The sequence below is a fragment of the Muntiacus reevesi genome, chromosome 22 (assembly GCF_963930625.1).
Source record: "Muntiacus reevesi chromosome 22, mMunRee1.1, whole genome shotgun sequence".
Taxonomy (NCBI): Eukaryota; Metazoa; Chordata; class Mammalia; order Artiodactyla; family Cervidae; genus Muntiacus; species Muntiacus reevesi.
In genome coordinates this window covers 31,969,454-31,995,175 of record NC_089270.1, presented here as the reverse complement: position 1 = coordinate 31,995,175, position 25,722 = coordinate 31,969,454, and the positions used below count along the sequence as shown (strand labels likewise).

Genomic DNA, 25,722 nt, shown 5'->3' with positions numbered 1-25,722 from the left:
AATTCATGTGTGAAAAATACATTTTTGCTTTTATATTGATCAATACTATGTTATAACTTAGACATTCATTATATGGGTAACTAATTCAGCCTTAAGTATAAAAGATATTAAAATAGAGAACTAACCCATTGGCACAGAGGAGAAAACTTTCCTGTTACAGCTTTCAGTACTTCTTGGCTGGCAACACCTCCTACGGCTGCAGCAAGTGGGGGTAAAAAGCCTTGGGCAGTCCAAGAAAGCCAATGCACGATGTCATAATTTACTTCAGGCTGAAACACAAGTCACAAAAGAAAATAATCTTTGTAGTATTTGTATGGTACACTCAAAACTACAATGACTTGATGTGAGAATAACTACAGTTTAACTTTTCAAAGAGCTACTCAATTCCCCAAATAGTTTTTAAATCCTAAAAAAAGTCCCAATCTCATAACAAAAGATCCAACTGCATGTCAGTTAACTTAAGCGGTATTTTTCTTGACCAGTACCCATGCATTTTTGCTTTTTGACTCTCCCTGTTACACTAGGGAACAACTTAGAATTAACTAGATTATCAATTATAGTCTAGAAATCTAGATAGTCTAGAATCAACTAGACTATCAATTAACTAGATTATCACTTATAGTTCTTGTTAGAGAACAGTTCTGTGATGTTAATCAGCCAGAATTTTTAAAGACACATTTTAATGAAAAACATGGTAAAACCTTGAACCAGATAAATAAAAATGAAATGATCCAAGGATAAGAAAGGATAAGGAGCTATCATTTTGCGTTAAGTGATAAACGAAAAGTAAAACAGTAAGAAATGAGGCAATGTATTGTTAGAAAAGGCGGTTTACATAAGCAACTAAGCCCATTTATCACAGCTATTGAGCCTGTACTCTAGAGAGCCTGGGAGCTGCAACTACTCAACCCACGTGTTATAGCTACTAAAGCCTATGTGCCCTAGACAGTCCGTGCTCTGCAACCAGAGAAGCCACAAAGATGAGAAGCCTGCATACTGCAACCACAGAGTAGCCCCCACTTGCTGTAACTAGAGAAAAACCCACACAGCAAAGACGACCCAGCACAGTCAAAAATGAATAAATAAACATAATTCTAAAAAAAGAGAAAATCTTAAAGGAAAAGGCAGTTTAGCGAAAACATCAAGAGAGTAATAGCACTTTTACATACTAATATAAGGGCCACTCATCACAAAGTTCTCATTATCATATTGAAAGATGATGTTTTTCAAAATATAATTTATTAATATTTTTAAGGAAAAAATGGAGAACTGGATTTTGGAGCTATTATTTTAGCACAATTTCTTATTTGTCACAAAGATCTCTGCATGAGCTCTGGGTTCTCTTTCTCTTCCTGTTTTTTCAATATCAGTAACTGTAATCTTTTAAGATTCAAGCAGGGATCAATTAATCTCTTGAAATTCTATGTGAAGTAACAGTATTTGTGTATTTAGGGGGGAATACTCCAAAATCACTGCAGATGGTGATTGCAGCCATGAAATTAAAAGATGCTTACTCCTTGGAAAGTTATGACCAACCTACACAGCTTATTAAAAAGCAGAGACATTACTTTGCCAACAAAGGTCCGGCTGGTCAAGGCTATGGTTTTTCCAGTAGTCACGTATGGATGTGAGAGTTGGACTGTGAAGAAAGCTGAGCACTGAAGAATTGATGCTTTTGAACTGTGGTGTTGGAGAAGACTCTTGAGAGTCCCTCAGACTGCAAGGAGATCCAACCAGTCCATCCTAAAGGAGGTAAGTCCTGAGTGTTCACTGGAAGGACAGACACTGAAGCTGAAACTCCAATACTTTGGCCACCTCATGTGAAGAGTTGACTCATTGGAAAAGACCCTGATGCTGGGAGGGACTGGAGGTGGGAGGAGAAGGGGACGACAGAGGATGAGATGGCTGGATGGCATCACCAACTCGATGGGCATGAGTTTGAGTAAATTCCGGGAGTTGGTGATGGACAGGGAGGCCTGGCGTGCTGCGATTCATGGGATCGCAAAGAGTCGGACGCTACTGAGCGACTGAACTGAACTGAACTGAACTGTTAGTTCTAAGCTCCTTCTGAGAAATGCTTCCCTGGTGGTTCAGATCTGTAGATGCAGGAGGCCTGGGTTCGATCCCTGAGTCGGGAAGATCCCCTGGAGAAGTGAATGGCTACCCACTCCATTATTCTTGCCTGAAGAATCCATGGACTGAGAAATCAGACAGGCTACATTACACGGAGTTGCAGAGTTGGACATGACAGAGTGACTAACACTTTCACTTGCTTTCTGAGAAATGCACCAGAGGGCACATGTGATTTAAGTCTTATTTTAAAGCTACTGTAATCTAGAAAGGATGGTACTAGTAGAAAGGCAGAAACAACCAATGGAAGACAATACTGAGTTCAGAAAGAGCCATACACATATGTGGCCTATGAATTGCTGACAAAGAAGCCAAAAAAACAATGAAGAAAAAAACTGTCTTTTCAATAAATAGGCTAGAATTACTGGATATTCTGATACAAAAAAATTAACTTAGTTCTATGCCTGACAAGGTAGAAAAAGATTAATTCATAAATGTACAAAACTGTACATAATGAATTCAAAATGTATAATGATGTATATGATCTACACTATGCAAGGTATATAAATATAAACTCACGACACAATAAATCATCTAGAAGAAAATAAAGGAGAAAAGCTTTGTGATTTTGGCTTAAAAAAGGCACAAACCATAAAAAAGAAAAAAACTGATGAATTAAACTTTATCAAAATAAAAAACTTCTGTTCTCTGAAAGACATTGTAATAACATGAAAAGACAACCCACAGACTGGAAGAGAATATCTATAAAACATGTATCTGATAAAAAACTGATTTCTATATATAAAGAACTCAATCAATAAGAAGAAAACAATCTAATTAATAAAGAGGCAAAGGTTTGAAAAACTCGGGTTGAATAATGTCAAGTAACTTGCCTACTGTCACAGAGTCAATAAGTAGCAAAACTGGAATTTGAAGGCTAAAAGAACATTTATAGAAAATTTTTATGTTATACAATTTTTGACACCCAAACTGAATATTCACCTTCTCTTCCAAGGTTTCACTTATAGATGCTGCTAGTTTCAACAACTCTTCTGAATCTTGTTGGCATCTAGAATTCAAAATAAAGCACCTTAATGTCAATTTTCTCAATAACTAATTGAAATTTAAGAAATATGTTAAAAAAACTGGAATTTTGCCAACCATGTAACACGAAATGTTTACTCACTTTAAAGACAGCTGGTTTATAAATACATTCCTTCAAAATCATGCTCACTTAAGAACAGTTTATAAGTAAGAATTTAGTTTTAAATGTACAAAGCAAAAACTTTTTGCAACAATACGTAGAAGGAAAAAATTATGTAATGGATTTATAATTTAATAATTCTCAGATATTTTTAAGTTTTAGCTTTTGAAGACTTCAAAATAGGAAAAATTTTATTTAGTATAACTCCATTTTTATAAATTGATCTTTCCACTTCTACGAGAAAAATAGGTTGGTTCAGAAGTGTTTACACAATTTGGTGTATCTAGTAGTATTACAATAAGAAAAAAGGTTGTTTCAAAGAAAAAACATTACCCAATATTTGGCTTGCGACTATAGGTCTCCTGAAACTGGTCCAAGGCAAGCATGGCTGAGTGAATCTCTAAAGGTGCCTATTGATAACATTAAAAATTGGTCAGTATTTAAAATTGAGTGTATAATATGTGTCAGGCACTGTGCTAACACTTTTAAGACATAACTTAATCAATAAACAAATTAGCTTATTATTGTTATCTTCATTTAACAGATGAGGAAGCTGAGGCTTGAGAAGTTAAAGGACTTGACTTCAAGCTATATTTAAGTAACAGATCCAAGTTTTAATCCCAGGCTGTATGACTAGTTTTCATTAGGTTATCCGTATGAAACAAAGTAGAATCAACCAAACAAAGGAAAGAAAATGTTGGTACGAGAATTCTTTTTTCTTTCCTTACCAATATTTATAAATTCGAAAACTGTTATTATAATTAATCCAGGAGTCAGCTTGCTACATGAATATAACCTTTATTTTTAAAGAATCTAATGGTCTGACATATACACACAGATATTACAAATATATATATATAGTTGCTCTCTCTACATACAGTCGCACTATAGAGTTGCACTATATATATTTATATATACATATATATAATTGGTCTGTTTTAAATTTATAATTGCTTATCATTCCCAACCCCCACTGCACTGCCTCTCTCAAACAAACAGTGTTTGTTTACCTCAGGTTTGCTAAAATCCGCAATAAGGTACTTTGGATGTTTTAGTTGCATCTCTAATGATTCCTAACAGAAAAAAACAAAACAAACAATAGAAAAAAATCCACTGTTACTTCAGAGCAAGCAAGTGACTACTTGATAAATGACAGAGCACTAAAAGCAATGACTCCTTCTAAAAGGTCTGAGATAAGTAAGGCTGGGCTAACACGTTTTAACTGAAATGTAAAGTAGCTACCATTCCCTGGTTACTCCTTTTCTTATTATCTCACTTTATATTTTTAATGTTAAATGCAACTGGACAACCTGCTCCACATAATAAATTTGGGGAAACTTAAACATGTGTGTGTGTACTCAAAAAAATCTATTATCTTAATCGAAGAGCTACCATATTTTTTCTGATACCAAGTTTTAGGACTTGTTATACCTGACAAGAATTGAATAAATACCCAGCTAAAATTTTTTGTGTGGAGCAAAGAACACACGGAGGCCAAAAAACTCAACAAACAAGACAATAAACCACCCCCTCTGAAAAAAAATCTACCAAACCCAATCTTAAATTTATTGAGGCATAAATTGAAGCATAATTAAAAACTAGGGACAATAGCAAGAGGAAGCAATGCTGGAGCAGATTTGACAAGACGCAGTATTTTAATCTGCTGTTTTGCTTTAATTCTGGGCTAAACAAAACCTTGTGGAGGACTTCAGTTAATATTTGTTCTGGAAAAGAAGTTAGTCAAGTCAAAACCTTGAGAACTTTCAAGAAAAAAGATATATTAGATTACTTATGAAAAATGATCTAAGGATTTAAGCAGCAAGAGGCTCCTTAATTTCCTGATAAAAGGAGCCTCTACATTCTCTTTAAACAGATACATACATTTCCTTTCAATGCCAGTTTATAGGAATTATTTAACATATCTAACATACAACTTCTTGAAATCCAAAAAAATTAAAATCTAAAAACCCTGAAATAACAAATATGATAAAGAAATATTCCTTTTGCTTTAAAAATGTAACTGAATAATAAAATAAAACACATACTGAATCAATGCTTGTTAAATTTTTCAAATACATATTAGTTTCATCTTCTGTCTTAGGAAGTAATTATAAGAAGTATGATCAACTCTCTAAATTTTTTTTGTTAAAGTCAGTTTATTTCCATTGATTTCATTTTCCTCAAAGTGGGTACAAATTAAAAAACAAAATCTCTTCAACGAGTAATTTTATTGTTTTTTTCTCTCCTGCCACTCTTCTGTAAAGAAATATATTTAAGAAAAAAAAAGTACTTACAAAGGAGAATGTTTTAGTAGTCTTAACTTGAATAGCTATGCCTCCATGTAAATAAGGTTCCAGTTCTGTAGTATCACCAATGCTAAAAGAAAATGGTGATACCACTAAAAGAAGGGAAAAAAGAAAACCATTATCTACTAATATGAGTATTTAATTTCAAAGTTTATGATAAAAAAGATGTTAATTTTTCCTAATTTACAAAATTAAGAAAATTTCAGTGTAAATTTTTTCTATTTCGGGGGGTGGGTGGGTAGGTGGAAGCTAGACAGATTATCTTTCCAATACGAACATAAGGACTTAAACATAAAAATACCCAAGAAAACTTGGAAGGAAAAAAAGGAATGAGAGGTGCTTATTATTAGATATTAAAATACTTCATGAAGCTTCAATAATTAATATACTGGTATGTGTTATATACATAGTTGATAATAATACAACTGTGATACTGGCTCATGAGTAGAAGGCAGACAGATTTATTATTCAGTAACAGACTCGCAAAAGACACAATTAAGGTGGTACCACAAACCAGTAAAGAAAAGATCACTCAAAAATTTTTTGGGGAAAAAAGTCAGGTGGGAAAGTACTCCAAATGGATAGAAGTTTTAAATGTCAAAAAAAAAATTATTAGATATGAGCATGGAATAAAAATTTCTTTAAAACTTTGCAGTAAGGAAGGCATTTCTAATTATGACTCAAAAGCATCCAAGAAAAAATGGAAAACTTTGACATCATATACACACAGTAAAAGCCATCACAAACAAAGTCAAATGCCACATTACAAAAAAATTTTTGTGATTCATTAAAAAAAAAACCAACCCTTATATTAGCAAATATGCCACATATATGAGGAGTTTGGGGGAAAATGATCAATAATACAAATTAAGAAAATGGGTAAAGGATAGATGACTCACATTAAAGGAAAATGAAACAGCTCTAAAACTTAAGAAAAGATACTTAATCTCATTCATAGTATATAAAATGTAAGTCAAAATTATACTATACCATATTCAAGAGACCATGAAATACTATGAGACATCAAGGGGAGAGGAGGAGACTATTTTACATTAATGATGTGAAAAGACCATCGAGATGTTTAGTTTAATGGAAACACAAAGGGTTTCTATTCATAAGATGCTACCTTGCATGTAAAAATGCCTAAGAAAAGCCTGGAAGGGCATCCAATAAACTAAGAAGAATGAACAGGTAAGAACGAGAGGTAGCCAAAGGTGGGCAGTAAAGATTTCATTGTAAACATTTGCCTTCTAATTTTTTTGAATGATTTGCTTATTCAAAAAATTGAATTAAATAAACAAGCCTTACATATCAACTAGACAGAAAAGACCAGAAGAGTAAACACTCAACTCTAGTTGCCGTTAATTCTGGAGTAGAGGGTAGAGGTCTGAAACAGTACTCATTTTTAACTCTATTTAAACATATATACATATATATCAAGAATCAGTTCAGTTCAGTTGCTCAGTCATGTCCAACTCTTTGCAACCCCATGAACCGCAGCATGCCAGACCTCCCTGCCCATCACCAACTCCCACAGTTTACCCAAATCCATGTCCACTGAGTCAGTGATGCCATCCAACCATCTCATCCTCTGTCGTCCCCTTCTCCTCCTGCCCTCAATCTTTCCCAGCATCAGGGTCTTTTCAAATGAGTCAGTTCTTTGCATCAGGTGGCCAAAGTATTGGAGTTTCAGCTTCAACATCAGTCCTTCCAGTGAACACCCAGGACTGATCTCCTTTAGGATGGACTGGTTGGATCTGCTTGCAGTCCAAGGGACTCTCAAGAGTCTTCTTCAACATCACACTTCAAAAGCAGCAATTCTTCAGCACTCAATTTTCTTTATAGTCCAACTGTCACATCCATACACGACTACTGGAAAAACCATAGCCTCGACTAGACGGACCATTGTTGGCAAAGTAATGTCTCTGCTTTTTAATATGCTGTCTAGGTTGGTCATAACTTTCCTCCCAAGGAGTAAGTGTCTTTTAATTTCATGGCTGTAGTCACCATCTGCAGTGATTTTGGAGCCCAGAAAAATAAAAGTCAGCCACTGTTTCCATTGTTTTCTCATCTATTTGCCATGAAGTGATGGGATCAAATTCCATGATCTTAGTTTTCTGAATGTTGAGCTTTAAGCCAACTTTTCCACTCTCCTCTTTCACTTTCATCAAGAGGCTCTTTAGTTCTACTTTCTGCCATAAGGGTGGTATCATCTGCATATCTGAGGTTACTGATATTTCTCCCGGCAGTCTTGATTCCAGCTTGTGCTCTAGCCCAGCGTTTCTCATGATGCATGTAACTGCATATAAGTTATATATGCAGGGTGACAATATACAGCCTTAATATACTCCTTTTCCTATTTGGAACCAGTTTGTTGTTCCGTGTCCAGTTCTAACTGTTGCTTCCTGACCTGCATACAGGTTTCTCAAGAGGCAGGTCAGGTGGTCTGGTATTCCCATCTCTTGAAGAATTTTCCACAGTTTATTGTGATCCACACAGTCAAAGGCTTTGGCATAGTCAATAAAGCAGAAGTAGCTGTTTTTCTGTAACTCTCTTGCTTTTTCGATGATCCAGCAGATGTTGGCAATTTATATCAAGAATAAGCATATACTATTTTAGTCATTTAAAAATGGTTTTAAAGTAATAGGAAAATTACTTTAAAGCAGTAAGGTATCAATAAATATCAGGGGACAAAAAGACTTATCAATTGCTACTCTAGTTAAATATTCTTTCTCTGCTCAAAGAATTTTTCATGCAAAATGTGAGTTTTCTTTATTTTCATTTCTTGATATCCAGTGGCTTCTCCTTTCATAAATATAGCCCCAAGATTTGGATCCATCACCAGAGTCCACCACTGAACGGATCCCAAGACAAAAAAGGATACTCTTAAGTAAATGAGTCAATTTATGCAAAAATAGACACAAAATTTGTAATATCAATGATCTGAACCTGTATTTTACATATTTAAATACAGTCTTGGAAACAAAATACAACAGATTTATTACCAAAGCTTCTTAAAAATAGATCCAAAATTGTTTTGCTATAAAGAGCTCTTACAGGCACTGATTTTTTTTCTCTCCTAAGGATTCATTTTTGTAGTCATTAAAAGAAAAAAGAGGTAATCAGTTTACCACTAGTCTATACACTAATCACATAATTACATGTTCAGATGCCCTAAAGATAAAACTGAGTGACTCTCAGCTGAACAGGTATAAACATGCTGTCTGTGAGTCACACATTGTAAAGCAATGTCTTTAACTCTTTTACACATGGCTGGAGGAAAATCATAAACTATGAAGACTAATGATGCCATAAATGTATTCTCTTCATTTCAAATGGCCTTAAATGAAACCTGGTAACTTTTCAATTTTTAAAACTGTTTACTCTCTTCAGATCTCTGGCCTTGGCACCTTATCTCTCCTTTGGGTCATGATTTCACCTCAGTCTACTAACAAAACAGACTCCTTCAGTTTCCTGCCAATAAGTCCACAAATCTGCCTGCAGTTAACATTCCATTCATCCCTTTTTTCCAAGTCACTGAACAAAAAAGTATCTTCACGTGAATACTTCACTGTCACCTCACCTAAACAGCCTAGACTGTACTCATCTTCCCTCCAAAATTTGCTCTTTTTTGTACTCCCTAAAGTGTGAATAAATAAGGTGTCAGAATCTTCACTTATCTACCATGAGGTAACAGTATGTCTGTTGCTATCTCAACTCCCACTGTAGAGCTGCTGTATCTTTAAGTTCCTTGAATTCTGTCCTGTTTCTTATTGTTTGCTTATGCACAGAATACTCTCATCACCACCTTCCTAAGCCAATGCAGCCAGTTATAATCCAGACACCCCAACCCTACTGCTGCTACACCAAAACTGGGCAGGGATCCTTGCTAAGGTTAGAGTTCCCAGAATGCCTTTTCTCTGTAACACCACTGCCGAATGTTAGTATCTCCTTACTTTGCGTGGATCACAATAAACTGTGGAAATTTCTTAAAGAGATGGGAATATAAGACCACCTAACCTGCCTCCTGAGAAATCTGTATGCAGGTCAAGAAGCAACAGATAGAACCGGACATGGAACAACAGAACTGGTTACAAACTGGGGAAGGAGTACATCAAGGCTGTATGTCGTCACCCTGCTTATTTAACTTATATGCAGACTACATCGCGTGAAATGCTGGGTTGGATGAAGCACAAGCTGGAATCAAGATTGCCGGGAGAAATATCAATAACCTCAGATGTGCAGATGACATCACCCTTATGGCAGAGAGCGAAGAGGAATTAACGAGCCTCTTGATGAAGGTGAAAAAGGAAGGAGAAAAAGCTGGCTTAAAACTCAACATTCCCTAAATGTCCACCGGCAGACGAATGGATAACGAAGTTGTGGTATACATACACAATGAAATACTACACAGCCATAAAAAGGAATGCATCTGAATCAGTTCTAATGAGGTGGATGAAACTGGAGCCTATTATACAGAGTGAAGTAAGTCAGGAAGAGAAACACGAATGCTGTATGTTAACGCATATACATGGAATTTAAAAAGACAGTAATAACAATCTTATATACAAGGCAGTAAACGAGACATAGATATAAAAAACAGACTTTTGGACTCTGTGGGAGAAGGTGAGGGTGGGAAGATTTGAGAGAATAGCACTGAAACATGTATATTACCATACGTAAAATAGAGGACCAGTGCAAGTTTGACGCATGAAGCAGGGCACTCAAAGCTGGTGCTCTGGGACAACCCAGAGGGATGGGGTGGGGGGTTTGGGATGAGGGGTACATGTGCACCTGTGGATGTCTACCTGTGGCTGATTCATGTCGATGTATGGCAAAGTCATCACAATACTGTAAACTAATTATCTTCCAATTAAAATAAATAATTTAAGAAAAATAACTCAACATACAAAAAACTAAGATCATGGCATCCAGTCCCATTACTTTATGGCAAAGAGATGGGGAAACAATGGAAATAGTGACAGACTTTGTTTTCTTGGGCTCCAAAATCACTGCAGATGGTGACTGCAGCCATGAAATTAAAAGACGCTTGCTCCTTGGAAGAAAAGTTATGACAGACCTAGACAGCACGCTAAAAAGCAGAGACATTACTTTGTGACTAAGGTCCATATAGTCAAAGCTAGGTTTTTTCCAGTAGTCATGTGTGCATGTGAGAGTTGGACTATAAAGAAAGCTGAACGCCAAAGAATTGAGGCTTTTGAATTGTTGTGTCGCACAAGACTCTGAAGAGTCCCTTGGACTGCAAGATCAAACGAGTCAATCCAAAAGGAAATCAACCTTGAATATTCATTGGAAGAACTGATGTTGAAGCTGAAGCTCCAGTACTTGGCCACCTGATGTGAAGCACTGACTCATTAGAAAAGACCCTGATGCTGGGACAGATTGAAGGCAGGTAGAGAAGGGGTCGACAGAGGACCAGATGGCATCACCGACTCAATAGACATAAGTTTGAGCAAGCTCAAAGAGATGATAAAGGACAGGAAAGCCTAGCGTGCTGCAGTTCATGGGGTTGCAAAGAGTCAGACACGACTGAGCGACTAAACAACAACAAGTTGGATTGAATGTCTTGAGGTGAAGAACTGGATCACCCCTTTTGAGTTGATGGTGTATTCTCAAAAAGTACAGTGTCTGGACTATAAATGCAATGAATAATGAATAAGTATAAACAAATGAATAAACATAAACTTACCAGTTATTTGTTGTGTGGATCCATTTAAGCCTGTCATTCCATTAATTTCTCGAAATGTTACGAACTGTCCTGTTTCAAGTTTGTGAGGATGATTTTCAAGGCAAGTGACAATGCCAGGATTAGCCTAGAAATAAGAGTAAAAACAAGTTCACAAAGTCCTTTTTTATACAAATTCCAAATCTCACATAAAAAGGACCATGTTATCATAAAATTCTCAAAACAACCAAAATTGCAAGCCATTCTTCTCCTTCCATTGTAAACACAAATATTTAAAGAACTGTCACAAAACAGTGACAACCATATCATTTTATCATGAATGTTTACGATTTCTATGTTGAGCAGAAATAGGTATCACAAGCAGTTCAAATATTTCACAAATTCAAGGATTTCTGTGATTTACAAAACATACTCAAAGCAACTGAATTCAAGTTCTAAAGTCATTTATGAAAGACTCATCACTTCATGGCAAATAGAAGGGGGAAAAGTAGAAGCAGTGACAGATTCTTCTTGGGCTCCAAAATCACTGTGAATGGTGACTGCAGTTATGAAATTAGAAGACACTGGTTTCTTAGAAGGAAAGCAGTGACAAACCTAGACAGTATATTCAAAATCAAAGACATCACTTTGGTAACAAAGGGCTGTACAATCAAAACTATGGTCTCACATGTGCAGATGTGAGAGGTGAACCACAGAGAAGGCTGAGCACCGAAGAATTGATATTTTCAAATTGTGGTGCTACAGAAGACTCTTTAGAGTTCCTTGGACACTGAGGAGATCAAACCAGTCAGTCATAAAGGAAATCAACCCTGAATACTCATCAGAAGGACTGATGCTGAAGTTGAAGCTCCGGTACTTTGGCTACTTGAGACAAAAAGCCAACTCAATGGAAAAGACCCTGAGGTTAAGAAAGATTGAGGGCAGCAGAGGATGAGATGGTTGGACAGTATAACTGATTCAAAGGATGTGAACTTCAGCAAACTCTGGGTAATACTGAAGGACAGGGAGGCCTGGTGTGCTATGGGGTCATGAAGAGTCAGACATGACTTACTTACTGCACAACAATAACAACAACATGAAAGACTGTGAACATAAAAGATGAGTCTAACTTTGAAAATCAAAGAAATATTAAGAATGAAGGATGGAAATTTAACGCTAGGAAAGTGGTATTAACAGTGTAAAGCTGCAACACTTTAAATCAAAGAAATAGTACATAGCCCTGAATATCAGGTAAAAATAGAAGAAATTAGCTTATCTTATCTAAGAGGGTGCATGAGATACAGCAGACACCTGTAAATTTCCTAACTGCATATAATCCAACCATTGCTTAAATAAGGTGATAATGATTTAACTTACATAAAACCTAATGGAAGTATTATTGTCTCTTTCATAATTGTATAGACTCTAAAAATTCTCTTGCTGTTTAATGATTTGAGAAATACAATTAAGACCACAAACATTAAAAAATAAAAAAGACCACAAACATGTACAAAAATTAATGTAGTGTGGGTTTACTATTAATAACATCTCAAGAATAACAGAATTCATAAGGACCTTAAGAAGGAGAAATGACTTGCAGATAAGTTAAATGAGGACTATAGTATATTTTTCTGATTTTTTATGGCTAACTTCCATATTTCCTGCACTGTTTAATAAAAGAAAATATCAGTGCAATACAAGATTCCTTGGAGCTTATTCTAACTCTATAATATTCTCAGGGACAAACTAACAATAACTAGAGCAGGTAAAAGGCTGAACAACAAACCATTCTGTAAACAAACGGATACAAAAAATAACTTTTTAATGAATTTGCCTTAAAAAGTGGTAAGAACGACAACATTAACACTGGGTTTAAAAATAAAGTATAAAGACAGAAGCACAAATACTATTCAAAGTATATTTTCATTCTTTTGTACTTGGCTTCTTTTGAGCTTTAATGTAAATTGATTTTATAAAGAGTGCAAATAAAGTGAGTGATTCAGGCTAAAAGGAAACAGTAGTAAAAGTGGATCATGATATTTTCTCCAATTCTTTTAGGTAATAAAAAAATTAAGCTTGCATGACATTAAGAGAACACAGAAAACTCACATCTTTTGATTTGATGGTTAATTAACTCTTAAGGTTTCTTCCTCCTCCAAATAATGTTTTAGAAATATGTCAAATTAGAAAAGCTTTTGTCTGTGATGACTTAAGTGTCCATCTTCTTGGAGTCAAAAGTGTTGGGCCAAGTGAATTATGGCACACGTAATTCATCTATGACTTGATACAATAAATTGTTCAGTAAACACTGACTCACAATTAATGTCCCATAGGAACATGACATAGAACAAAATTAAAATTAATGACATCAGCGAATGCTGATGTACCAATTATTAAATGTTAGATGGAAACCAGAATACTTTCTTAATATTCCAACTTCAATTTTAATCAAATAAAAAAGACTGTGTACTACAATATTTTGCTAATATTACCTTTTTAAAACATCAACTTAAAAATCAATCATAAACAATAATACACATATATAATCATACTTGCGTTATATTTGAAATGAAAATTTCTTTTGGTTCTTCTCCTGTTGTATCTAAAACTTCAAATTCATCACCAAAATCACAAAACAAACGTGACCAAATGCCATGTACATCTGCACTGATGAACTGTGAAATGAAAAAACAAGTTCAAGATTAATACATTTATATAAGGAAAAAAAAAACAACTATCTTTGGACCCCTGGTGACAATTTTATTTATAATTAAGCATATTCTTTGAGATATAAAGTGATCACAAATATGATAAATTATTTGTAAACTGGTTTCAGAATCAAGAGTTCAGGTATTTAGGACTGGATATTGGTGTCACAAAACTAGAAGCAACATCAGCACATCATTGGACATTCTGTAATTTTTAAATAACAAAAACTCTTGCTTTATCCTAAAAATCAAGCACAGAATGTAAGAAAGAGATACCTTGGTTTAATGGTCTAGCAGTGAATTTTTGTTTTTCATTTTAGAAAAGCAGAATGGAGTGTCCATTCACCAAAAGTGGTAGAGTTAGAGGAAAACAAACGAGAGCTAAAAGCTAAGACTGAGTCAGCAGAAAAGGGACTGAGGAACAGAGCACATCGAAGTCAGGAAAGGTAAAAATCAAATTGTTAAACACAGTCATAAATGTGTTCTTGAAAGTGATTTTTATTCTCTGTATCTATCTATCTATATATACACACACACTCTCTGTTCTAAAAAAATATAAAGAAATTGTTCTTGTGCTTAGTTATTTTTAGATACTGAAGAAAAATTATTAATCTGTAACACACATGATACTGTATAAACTGATATTTTTCCAAGAAAAACTAGCCTATTCATATTTGGGCATAAGAATGTAGCTCATTAAAATGACTTATACTCCCTATCAAATAAAGTCGTAAAATGGTTAACAGATTACCTTCTATGTGATCATGCACTGCCTTTACTATTGAAATAGGTATTTACAGCATTCTTTATGAGACATAAAACAGAAGAAAGTTAGAAACTTTTTTTTTTAAGTTTGCAAACTCAAGAACAATTTCTTTCTTTGCAAAACAACTTTAAAGTATGAATAAATGTTATCAATCACACAAAGATTTTAGTTTATAAACTAGTATATTTAGTTTATAAAACTTCTCTGTCCTATTCAAAGTTTACTGACTACTGTATATCTTATCCATCTTAATAATTTATGAACTATGGCACAAATGTTCTATAAGGTATAAATATGCTATGTAAATACCATTCCAAAAATTTTCAGCACATCTATCTGATACAGTATGATGATAGTTCAGTGCCTATCTCAAAGGAACAAATAGCATTTTCTTCTTTCCAAAGGAATAAAGGACCCCAACAAAGGAAGTGCAGTTAGTAGTATGTATTCAATTGCAGGGGATGAATTATGATTTGTCCCATCTGGACCTCTTTCCAGTTTTCTGAGTGTCATCACCACTTATCTAGTTATTTTGGACAAAAATCTCAGAGTCATTCTTGATCATTCTTTCCTTCACAACTCTCATTCATCCATGCTCAATCCATTAGTCTTTTTTACAAAAGATACTTCAAATTCAACAACTTCTCACAATCTCTATTTTTATCTCTTTTGTAAAAGGCACCAGCATCTCTCATTTGGACTACTTACTGCATTAGCCCCTAACAGGTCTGGCCACCTATATTCTACTTTTACAATTCAACAGTTCTCTTTCTTTTTGGTCTCATGATCCCTTCATGTTCTTAAAAATTATTGACAATCCAATGAGTTTTTGTTTAGGTGGGTTATATCTACTGATAATCACTGTGTTAGAAAGAAAAGCCAACAAACACACATTCCATCAGCTGTCAGAGCAATGATATCACAATGAAGTAGACTCTGGAAACTCTACTGCAACCCATAAGAGAATCAAAGTGAAAAAGGCAAATAAAATTTCAATAATATTCTAAAAATGATTTGACTTTGCAGACCCTGAGAAAGGGTTTCAGAGACCTTCAGTGTCCCTGGACCACACTTTGAAAATCAAAATTAAAAATACCACTCATGTAAAAGGGTTCTTATGCAATTCACTGAAAAGCTACAAATTCTAATAGTGAAAGTGCATTTCCTTTGGTAAACTACATGTCATTATTAAGTGATATTATCACCTTAATTGGAGGGCACTGAGAACGGCAGAAGTCATTGATCATCTTCTGCAATGAAAGTTTCATCTCCGTCAATACTACACACTGTTGAGAAGGATACAAGAAATTAAAGATTAGAAAATAAACAATTATTTTGGTAGTGCACAACTTATAACTCAGAAGCATCCCAGTTTGCACTCCGCTAAAAATACATTGTTTTCTTTGTAAAAAATACTAACCTACTGTATTCCATTTTAAGGTTAACACCTTCAGAGATACAGAACAGCAAAAGAAAAAGTAATACACACCGCCATCTCTAGGTATCGCAGGGGGATTGGTTCCAGAACCAAAACCTGTGGACATTCAAGTCCTTTACATAAAATGGCATAGTACATACAGAGAAAAACCTGCCCACGCTGAATTCAATTACCAGTACAGACTTCACAGTTAGAAGCAAACCATAACATTCTCTATGGTATGTATGCATCCCAAATGATTGTAGATTTTGCTTTACCTGTTACTGTCATGGAGCTGCTAAGCTACTCATCAGAGTATACATTAAATGCCAGTTTAGAAGGATAACAATTACATTTTAAAAAAGATATACTAGTTGGCTTAGCTTTCTTTTATTCAGAGATTCAACAGATTTACAACACAACTTTTGTTTTACGACAGTGTTACTAGTGAAACAACCAAGTTCTGTTATTTAAGATAGCAAATTATCATTTTCAATGCTTACTTTTTTATCATCACCCAGTGAGATAAGCAAAGAAAGTTTTATAATCAGATTTTATCATAACTGAAAAACTCATGAAAGGCCAAAATATTTTATTACCGTCAACCATCTATCAAAAACGGCAAAAGCAGGTCAAATCTCCCAGTCTGGAGCTTTCCTTGATGCTGGTTCCAGGAAACGAATAACTCACTTTAACTACCAATATCTATCTGGATGTGGATTTAGATTTATCTAGCTTAGAACACGATGAGCTTCCTACAGAGAGGTAATTCTCCATAGCTCTCCCACTGAGTACTGCCATGAATTCAAGGCTCTGACCATTCTTTATGTGGGCTGTTTCTCAGGATTGCATTTGCCTGGTGCAAATTTGAGAAATGAGATAATGTCTCCCTCCCTCTGGGACAAAGAGCAAGCTTATTCACTGCTTGCTATAAAAAGGCAGGTTCCCCGAGCTCAATGTTCCTTTCTTCTAAAGGAACACTCCACATGTGCAGGCATCCACTGAGCCCTCTGCACAGCACAGGGGAGATCTGGAGGAAGGCAGGAGGAAACAAGGCAAATGCCATGCTCACACTTACCAGCTCAGGAGTAATTAAGTCCTTAGTCTCTGACCCAGGAATCTCATGTTTTCCGCTAGCATCCATGAAACTGTAACAGGCTAATTTATTAGCTTGCAAATAAGGTAAAAGCAAATCTTAGACTCAGTACATACTGAGTACTCAAAAATATCCTCAGCTCTATCCTTCAGTCCATTAATTCTGATATGTACTGTTTAATCTACTCATTAAGTTTTAACTTTTAGGACTATTTTTTCCATTTCAAAAAGTTCTATTTGGTTATATCTGCCTAACTGCATTCACTGATATGTTATTTTCATACTGTATTTTTAATCCCTTCTTATAAGATTTAGTTTGAACATTTTATAGTCCCTATCCAATAATTCTATTACCTGAAATTCTTGGAGGTTCAGCTCTATTGTTTGTTATATCCACTGACTCTTGATCATGCTGAACTTCTTCCTGTCTTATTATTTTGTATTATGAACATAGCCTCATAGGGGCTTTACATATTAGAATAAAGTGTGGCCTGGTTGAGGGTATATGACACTAGATCTTTGAGTTTTGTTTCTTTCTGGCATTCCAGTATAGGTTTTAATGTAGATTTTAACGTTAAGTTCTCAGCTTGGGAAATTTAAGTTCATATCAAACTTATATGAGGGCATGCCTATGGGTAAGAACTCCCAGAGAAGTTTGTTTTTTTTTAATCCAGAGCTCCAGAGAGCTCTCTGTGAATCACAACAAACCATGGAAATTCTTAAAGAGATGGGAGCTTTAGACCACCTTCCCTGTCTTCTGAGAAACCTGTATGTGGGTCAAGAAGTAACAGTTTGAATTGGACATGGAACAACTGACTGGTTCCAAACCGTGAAAGGTGTATGACAAGGCTGTATGCTATCACCTTACTTATTTAACTTACATGCAGAGTATGCACTGTGCTCATGTGCCGAGTTGTGTCTGACTCTTTAAGTAAGACCTTATGGACTGTAGCCTGTCAGGCTCCTCTGTCCATGCAATTTTCCAGGCAAAAATACTAGAGTGGGTTGTCATTTCCTACTCCAAGGGGATCTTCCTGACCCAGTGATCAAATCTGCATCTCTGGTGTCCTCTGCATTGCTAGAAGAATTCTTAACCACTACAACCACATGGGAAACCCACATGTAGAGTATATCAAGTGAAATGCTGGGCTGGGTGAATCACAAGCCGGAATTAATACTGCCAGGAGAAATATCAACAACCTCATATGTGCAGATGATACTGTCCTAATGGCAGAAATGTACAGTAACTAAAAAGCTTCTTGACAAGGGTGAAAGAGCAGAGTGAAAAAGCTGGCATGAAATTCAACATTCAAAAAACTAAGATCATGGCATCTGGTCCCATCATTTCATGGTAAACAGAAGGGGAAAAAGGAGAAGCAGTGACAGATTTTCTCTTCTTGGGCTCCAAAATCACTGCAGATGGTGACTGCAGCCATGAAATTAAGACACCTGCTCCTTGGAAGGAAAGCTATGACAAGCCCAGACAGCATATTAAAAAGCAGAGACATCACAAAGATCCTTATAATCAAAAGCTATGGTTTTTCTAGTAGTCATGTATGGATGTGAGAGCTGGACCATAAAGAAGGCTGAGTGCCAAAGATCTTCTGCTTTTGAACTGTGGTGCTGGAGAGGAGTCTTGAGAGTCCCTTGGATGGCAAGGAGATCAAACCAGTCAATCCTAAAGGAAATCAAACTTGAATATTCATTGGCAGGAATGATGCTGAAGCTGAAAGCTACGCGAAGAACCAACTCAATGGGAAAGACACTGATGCTGCGAAAGACTGAAAGCAAAAGAAGGGGGCAGCAGAGGATGAGATGATTAGATACCATCACTGACTTACTGAACATGAATTTGAGCAAACCCTGGGACAAGTGAAAGACAAGAGGAACCTAGCGTGCTGCAGTCCATGAGATTGTAAAGGGTTGGACATGACCTAATGACTAAACCACACCAACAAGAGAAAATAGACAAATTTCCTATTCTGATGGTCAAAGATTCTTCTCATACATCTTTTCATTAAGGATGTAGCTTTCTGAGGTTCCAGAGAGTTACATAGAGGTGGTAGGCCTCAATTATATATTGTATCTCATACAGACAAGTTTTTATCTAGTTTCTGTGTGACCATTTCCAATTCCCAAGAAATGCGGTAACGGAGACAAGCAAACTGTGTCCAGAAAGTGAACACAGCCAGTTAACTGGCTTCCTTTTAATTACCTATTCAATTTTAGTTTCAGAGCATTTCCCTTATACTATTTTGACCTCATGTAATCACTGAAAAAGAAGTCTATTAAGTAATTCTACTGTAGACAGTCTATTAAATATTTCTGTAGCAGGATGGATTTCAAGTTATCCAGTCAAGAATGGACATCTACAATGATCTTTAAGTGGGTGTGATACTGTCCTTATAATAAGAAATACATATTTTGTCTTCATTCAAGGTTCCTAGCACATAGTTGCTACTACTCTTGTGATTTCCTATATAAGAGCTCAGGGGCATCTTTCATCATAATATTTAGTTTTGTCCTTTGGGAAATATCTTCACAGTGAAAAAGGTGAAGTAAATGTCTTGCTTTTCATGACAAACCCTTTCAGACCCACCTGAGTTTATGTTAATGAGATGACTTTTGGAAAGCCCCTAAGGATGGGGGCTGGTTGTCAGGGGAACCAACCTTAGGCTGTAAGGACCTTCAGTCCTTCTCCCAGACCTCTTGCGCTGGAAAATGAGTTAATCACTAATGGCCAATGTATACTATTAATCATTTCTGCTCACATAATAAAGCCTCCATAAAAATCCCCGAACCAGGGGCTTCAACTTGTGGAGGTACTGGAAAGGTGGCATACTGGAGAGGCTGTGGAAACCTGGTACCCCTGGCACCCATCCCCCATCCCCTGACCTATGCATCTCTTCTACCTGGCTGTTCCTGAGTCATAGTCTTTTATAATACAATAAACTCGTAATCTAATAAGTAAACTGTTTTTCTGAGTTTGTGTGCTGCTCTAGTAAACTAACTGAACCTAAGGAGTGGGTTGTGCAAACCTGATTCATAGCCAGCTCTGAGAAGCACATGTTAACAACCTGAACTTGCAACTGGCATCAGAAAAGGGCTGGAGGATGTGGGTTCTTATATGACTGAGTCCTTAACCTGTGGAATCTGACACTATCTTCTCCAGGCAGAGTGTCAGGACTGAACTGAACTGAAGGACACCAAGCTAGGTGTCCAGAGTTGGAGAATTGCCTGGTGTGTGGGGGAAAACGCATAAACATATAGTCACACAAGTGTCAGAAGTATTGAGATCTTAAGAAACACAGGAGTGCTTTTTCCTAGACAATGGGTATCATAGTATAATCACAGGGAAGAAATGCAGTCACTTTCAGAACATCCCAGGTGCTGAGACATTTTGTTTTTATTTGCTACCTAGCGTAGACTGAACTGTTGGTCCATACTGTTTACTTCTATGTACCTGGGTTACATATCACTCTTTGCCTATGGCCTTAGGAAGAGCAGAGTGTGTTTTCCTGCTCTTTTACTTTGGACTTGACCACGTGACCTGCTCTGGTCAACGAAACATTAATGGAAGTAACACAAACAGGTTTGAAATGTGCTTGGAATGTGGCACTTACTCCTTTGTATTTCTGCTACTGGTATGAGACCATGTCTCAGGTAGCCTCCTGGTCCCAGAAGAGAGGTTCATGGAGCAAGACTCAGTTGTGGAGTTTAAGTTTAGCTAGAACAGGTGAATTCCAACTGAAATCCAGATGCATGAGAATGAAATGCATGTTGCTATGAACCACCGAATCTGCGGTTTCTCATGCAGGTTACTGTGAAAATAGCTGACTGATATAATTGCTTTGTAATTCTTAGGTCCTTGCCCTAAACAAAGCACTTTAAAGGTATTATTCTAAGTCTTTTAACCTGAGTTTTTTGATCTACTTAATAGACTATATTAAATTAGTTCCACCAGTACTTTATTAATACTTAATGATTTGCCTTCAGTCCAGTTCAGTTGCTCAGTTGTGTCTGACTCTTTGCGACCCCATGTACTGCAGCATGCCAGGCCTCTCTGTCCATCACCAACTCCCAGAGTTTACCCAAACTCATGTCCACTGAGTCGGTGATGCCATCCAACCATCTCATTCTCTGTCGTCCGCTTCTCCTCCTGACTTCAATCTTTCTCAGCATCAGGGTCTTTTCAAATGAGTCAATTTTTAACATTACGTGGCCAAAGTATTGGAGTTTCAGGTTCAACATCAGTCCTTCCAATGAACATCCGGGAGTGATCTCCTTCAGGATGGACTGATTGGATCTCCTTGCAGTCCAAGGGACTCTCAAGAGTCTTCTCCAACACCACAGTTCAAAAGCATTAATTCTTTGGCACTCAGGTTTCTTTACAGTCCAGCTCTCACATCCAAACATGACCACTGGAAAAACCAAAGCCTTGACTAGATGGACCTTTGTTGGCAAAGTAATGTCTCTGCTTTTTAATATGCTGTCTAGGTTGGTCATAACTTTCCTTTCAAGGAGTAAGCGTCTTTTAATTTCATGGCTGCAGTCACCATTTGCAGTGATTTTGGAGCCCCCAAAACTAAAATCTCTGTTTCCACTGGTTCACCATCTATTTGCCATGAAGGGATGGGACTGGATGCCATGATCTTAGTTTTCTGAATGTTGAGCTTTAAGCCAACTTTTAAGCTTAGAATCTGTCAATCACATCTAATATAAAATGGAGTACTAACCTGGTATTTATTTAAGAAGGAGAGATCTGTGGTTTCATTTAAAGGAATAGAAGATGATGTGACATGAACATACGGATTTAATTCTGCAATATGTTGAAGTACAGCTTCAGCCCTAAAAATACAAAACATATACACACAAAAGAGGAAAAAGACTTTTACTACTCTTGTGTTCAATAAACACATTCAATTTTTCAAATTTGGACACTCTGAAGACATTAGAGAAACCTAAATGTTACAAAATTTCAATGGGAATTTTAAACTAGAGAGGAAGAAAAGAAACTAAGACTTATTTTTACTATACAATCTTAAGATGTAGCACACTGTCATATTCCAGAGTAAGTCACACAATCTCAAAATGTACATACCCTTATAGGCCAATGCTCCTTCAGTCTCTTAATGACTGAGCAATAATAAAGACCTACTTTAACAATCTCAAAGAAATTCATTCCTAAGTGGCAATGTGACAATATTAAAATTTTGAGAAACATAAATATTTACACGTCAGTACTTATTTGTCTATGGTAGAGTGAATTTATGGTGATGAGTTAAATAGCTAAGAATGAATTGGTTTTCTAGATTCAGAAAATGTTCTAAGTAACTGCAACATTTAAAAAAAATCCTATGATAACACATCAAAATATCTATCTTCACCTGTTTCTTATATTAACAACATCATCTTCACAGAGAAAGAAGTTGGTTCCTAGATCCCATGCTTGGCATTTTTCTGTATCATGAATTGTAAGTGCCTTCAAAAAGGAGAAAAATATCTGTTAAAGTCAGGAGTAAATCAAGGATGCTCACTATCTCCAATACTATTTACACTGGGTTGGAACTATTAGCCAGTGTAATTAGATAACAGAAAGTAATTAAAATCCAGTTAGATCCATTTGCAGATAATATGACTATAGACATCTGAAAATCCAGAAAAGATCATGGAAAAACTATTTTATTATTTCTTTTATAAATACAACATAGTTTTTTAATGCCAGTATATTATTTTTAGGCAGAGATCAATGTTATATTAACTTGAATATACCTTCATTATTCAACTGTGAAATGAGCTAAGATAAATCTTAAAAGCAGGGTTTTGATTACTTAAAATAGTAAAATTGTAATTCTAAGTTACAAAGACATTTATATAACAAAATTCTCTAGCTATTAACAGCTATATACTAATGACAGTAAGAATTAACAATACTTTCCACTTATGACATTTATCAATAACAATTCTCAATTAATTAAGTCAATAATTAACATGATGGTCATATTGTAATTCCATATAAACTTACTATATGTTTGCTGTGGGTGTGTGTGTACGTATGTACTTTACAGATAGTACTAAACCCTAGTTGACTTTAAAAAATGAATATATTAGGCACATTACCATGCACTTACATTATTACGGCACCTTTATATTATGAGAAAAGCTACTTTGAAAAAAAGTAAGAGAATTTAAGTTTAGGAAAGTAGCATGGCATACAAATCAGCATACACACAAAAATTTTTTAAATTCACATAAACAAACTTTTCCAAATGGTCATGTTTAAAGAAAGAAAGATACTAACTGGAAAAAATATATTTTTAACTTATACTACAAGTCACAAATATGGACACAGGGTATATACCAAAATAGAAATATGTAGGGGCCTTCAAAATATTTAAGCATGTTCAACCTTGCTCAAGAATGAAATACCTTTTCTCATTCATCAGCATGGCATAAATCCAAAAATTTGACAATATGCTCTATTGGTGGGAGTGAAGTGAATCAGGTATTATTGGTGGGAATATGAAGTAGCACAAAACCTCAATGAAAAAAAATCTGGCAGTCTTTAGCATAATGACAAGAGCATTTCTCCTTTGATATAGCAATCCCACTTTTAAAAATCTATCACAAAGACACACTGGAAAAAAATACAAAGATACATATATATATACACAATATATATAGTGTGTCTCTGTGTATACACACACACAAGAGCAGTAGCTGTAGCACTATTTGTAATAGCAAAAGACTGGAAATAATCAAAATGTCTACCAGTGAAGAACTGTGTATAATTATGTATGATACATCTACACAATGTATATCTATACAGTTATTAAAAAAAATAAAAAAAAATCACTATGGCGTAAAACCAGGATATGCTGATATGTGGTAAAAAAGCAAGGTAGAAGTAAGTATGGCACTTTATCTAAGAAAGGCAGGTGAGGATAAATGTACAAACACACATGTACAGATTTGCATGTTTATGTGCATGCATTTGCTTATATTTAAAAAGATTAAAAGAAGAAGGTGACCTAATACACAAAAGATAAACTAGGGTAGAGAGAAGATAGACTTACCTGAACATACTTTGCTTTATGAATTTGACTTTGCATTATTTCTCATATAATAGTAAACTAAATCAAACTAAAAAAGCAATCCCTAAAAATCCCAAGAAAGATGACTAAATGGGCAAAACTATCTATTTGAATTTGTTGCACAACTACACAAAAGAATTATTTAACATGACTTAAGAAAGCAATTAATTTGTCTGTCAAATCCAGATAGGATATTAGGGATAAAAAAAAAAAACCACCTTAAACTGTTTTCAATAATCACATGGATATTAATAATGCTGGAATTGTTTTTCTAGAACTATGTCATAGACAAGTAGAATATAATATGAAAGTGAAAGTCTCTCAGTCGTGTCTGACTCTTTGCAACCCCATGGACTATGCAATCTGTGAAATTCTCTAGGCCAGAATACTGGAGGGGATAGCCTTTCCCTTCTCCAGGGGATCTTCCCAACCCTGGGATCAAACCCAGGTCTACCACATTGCAGGAGGATTCTTTACTAGCTGAGCCACAAGTGAAGCCCAGAATATAATACAGGGTAAAGCAAATAAGTAATCAGGTTCATGTCATTAAGACTCAAATCGTTATAAGAGAAGAGACACAAATATAAAAATATGGAGATGCATGTGATAAATGACCTGATTTTTTAACCAGTAAATTGCAAGGAAGAAAACAAAATCAGGGAAGGGAGATCTACTGATTAAAAGAAACCAAGTTCAGTATATTGGCTTTACCTGGATTTGGATTAGAACAAATCAAGTTAAAGAAAGGAAAATATGAACTTTAACTAGATACTTGATGGTTATGGTAGGCAGTCTTCTACGACAGTCCCAATGATTCATACCTCTTGATATTCAGGCCTTTGTGCTATCCCATCTCCTAAGTGACTTGCTTTTATTTTTTTTTTTTTTTTTTTTTTAAGTGACTTGCTTTTAATGACTACAGCATAGGTGATGGAATGTCACTTCTGAGATTAGGTTATAAAAGACCCTGCACATTTCCCTTCTTATCTTTTGCCTGCTTACTCTGATGAAATAAGCTGCCATACTGTGAGCTGCCCTATGGCGAGGGTCACATGGCAAGGAACTCTGGGTGACCTCCAATCAATAGCCAGCAAGGAACTGACGTGGGAATGTGAACTGGCACATCTTTGCCACTGAATCCTGCCAATAACTACATGAGCGAGCTTGGGAAGCAGACCCTTTCCCCAGCCTCAAGATGATTGCAGGCCCTGCCAATATGTTGACTGCAGTTTTCTGAGAGATGCTCAACCAGAGGAATTAGCAAAGTTACATCCAACTTCTGACCCAAAGAAAGTGATATAAATGCTGTAGTTCAAATTGCTAAGTTTTGTTTGAAGATAATATGCTATTTAAAAAACTGTTAACATTTTTAAGTG

General features: G+C 35.7%; 1 protein-coding gene across 1 annotated transcript in view; it reads right to left on the bottom strand.

Annotated features, from left to right (window-relative positions):
- The window catches only part of UBA6 (ubiquitin like modifier activating enzyme 6), an 81,966-nt gene that overhangs the window by 32,403 nt on the left and 23,841 nt on the right, over positions 1-25,722 (bottom strand). Inside the window, exons 5-14 of the mRNA XM_065914662.1 lie at positions 22,640-22,734; positions 21,989-22,100; positions 15,946-16,026; positions 13,819-13,941; positions 11,291-11,414; positions 5,569-5,672; positions 4,285-4,347; positions 3,608-3,684; positions 3,073-3,139; positions 126-269 (exon numbers count right to left, since the gene is read on the bottom strand). Coding sequence (XP_065770734.1) covers positions 126-269; positions 3,073-3,139; positions 3,608-3,684; positions 4,285-4,347; positions 5,569-5,672; positions 11,291-11,414; positions 13,819-13,941; positions 15,946-16,026; positions 21,989-22,100; positions 22,640-22,734 — 990 coding nt within the window. The remainder of the gene's footprint in view (positions 1-125; positions 270-3,072; positions 3,140-3,607; positions 3,685-4,284; positions 4,348-5,568; positions 5,673-11,290; positions 11,415-13,818; positions 13,942-15,945; positions 16,027-21,988; positions 22,101-22,639; positions 22,735-25,722) is intronic.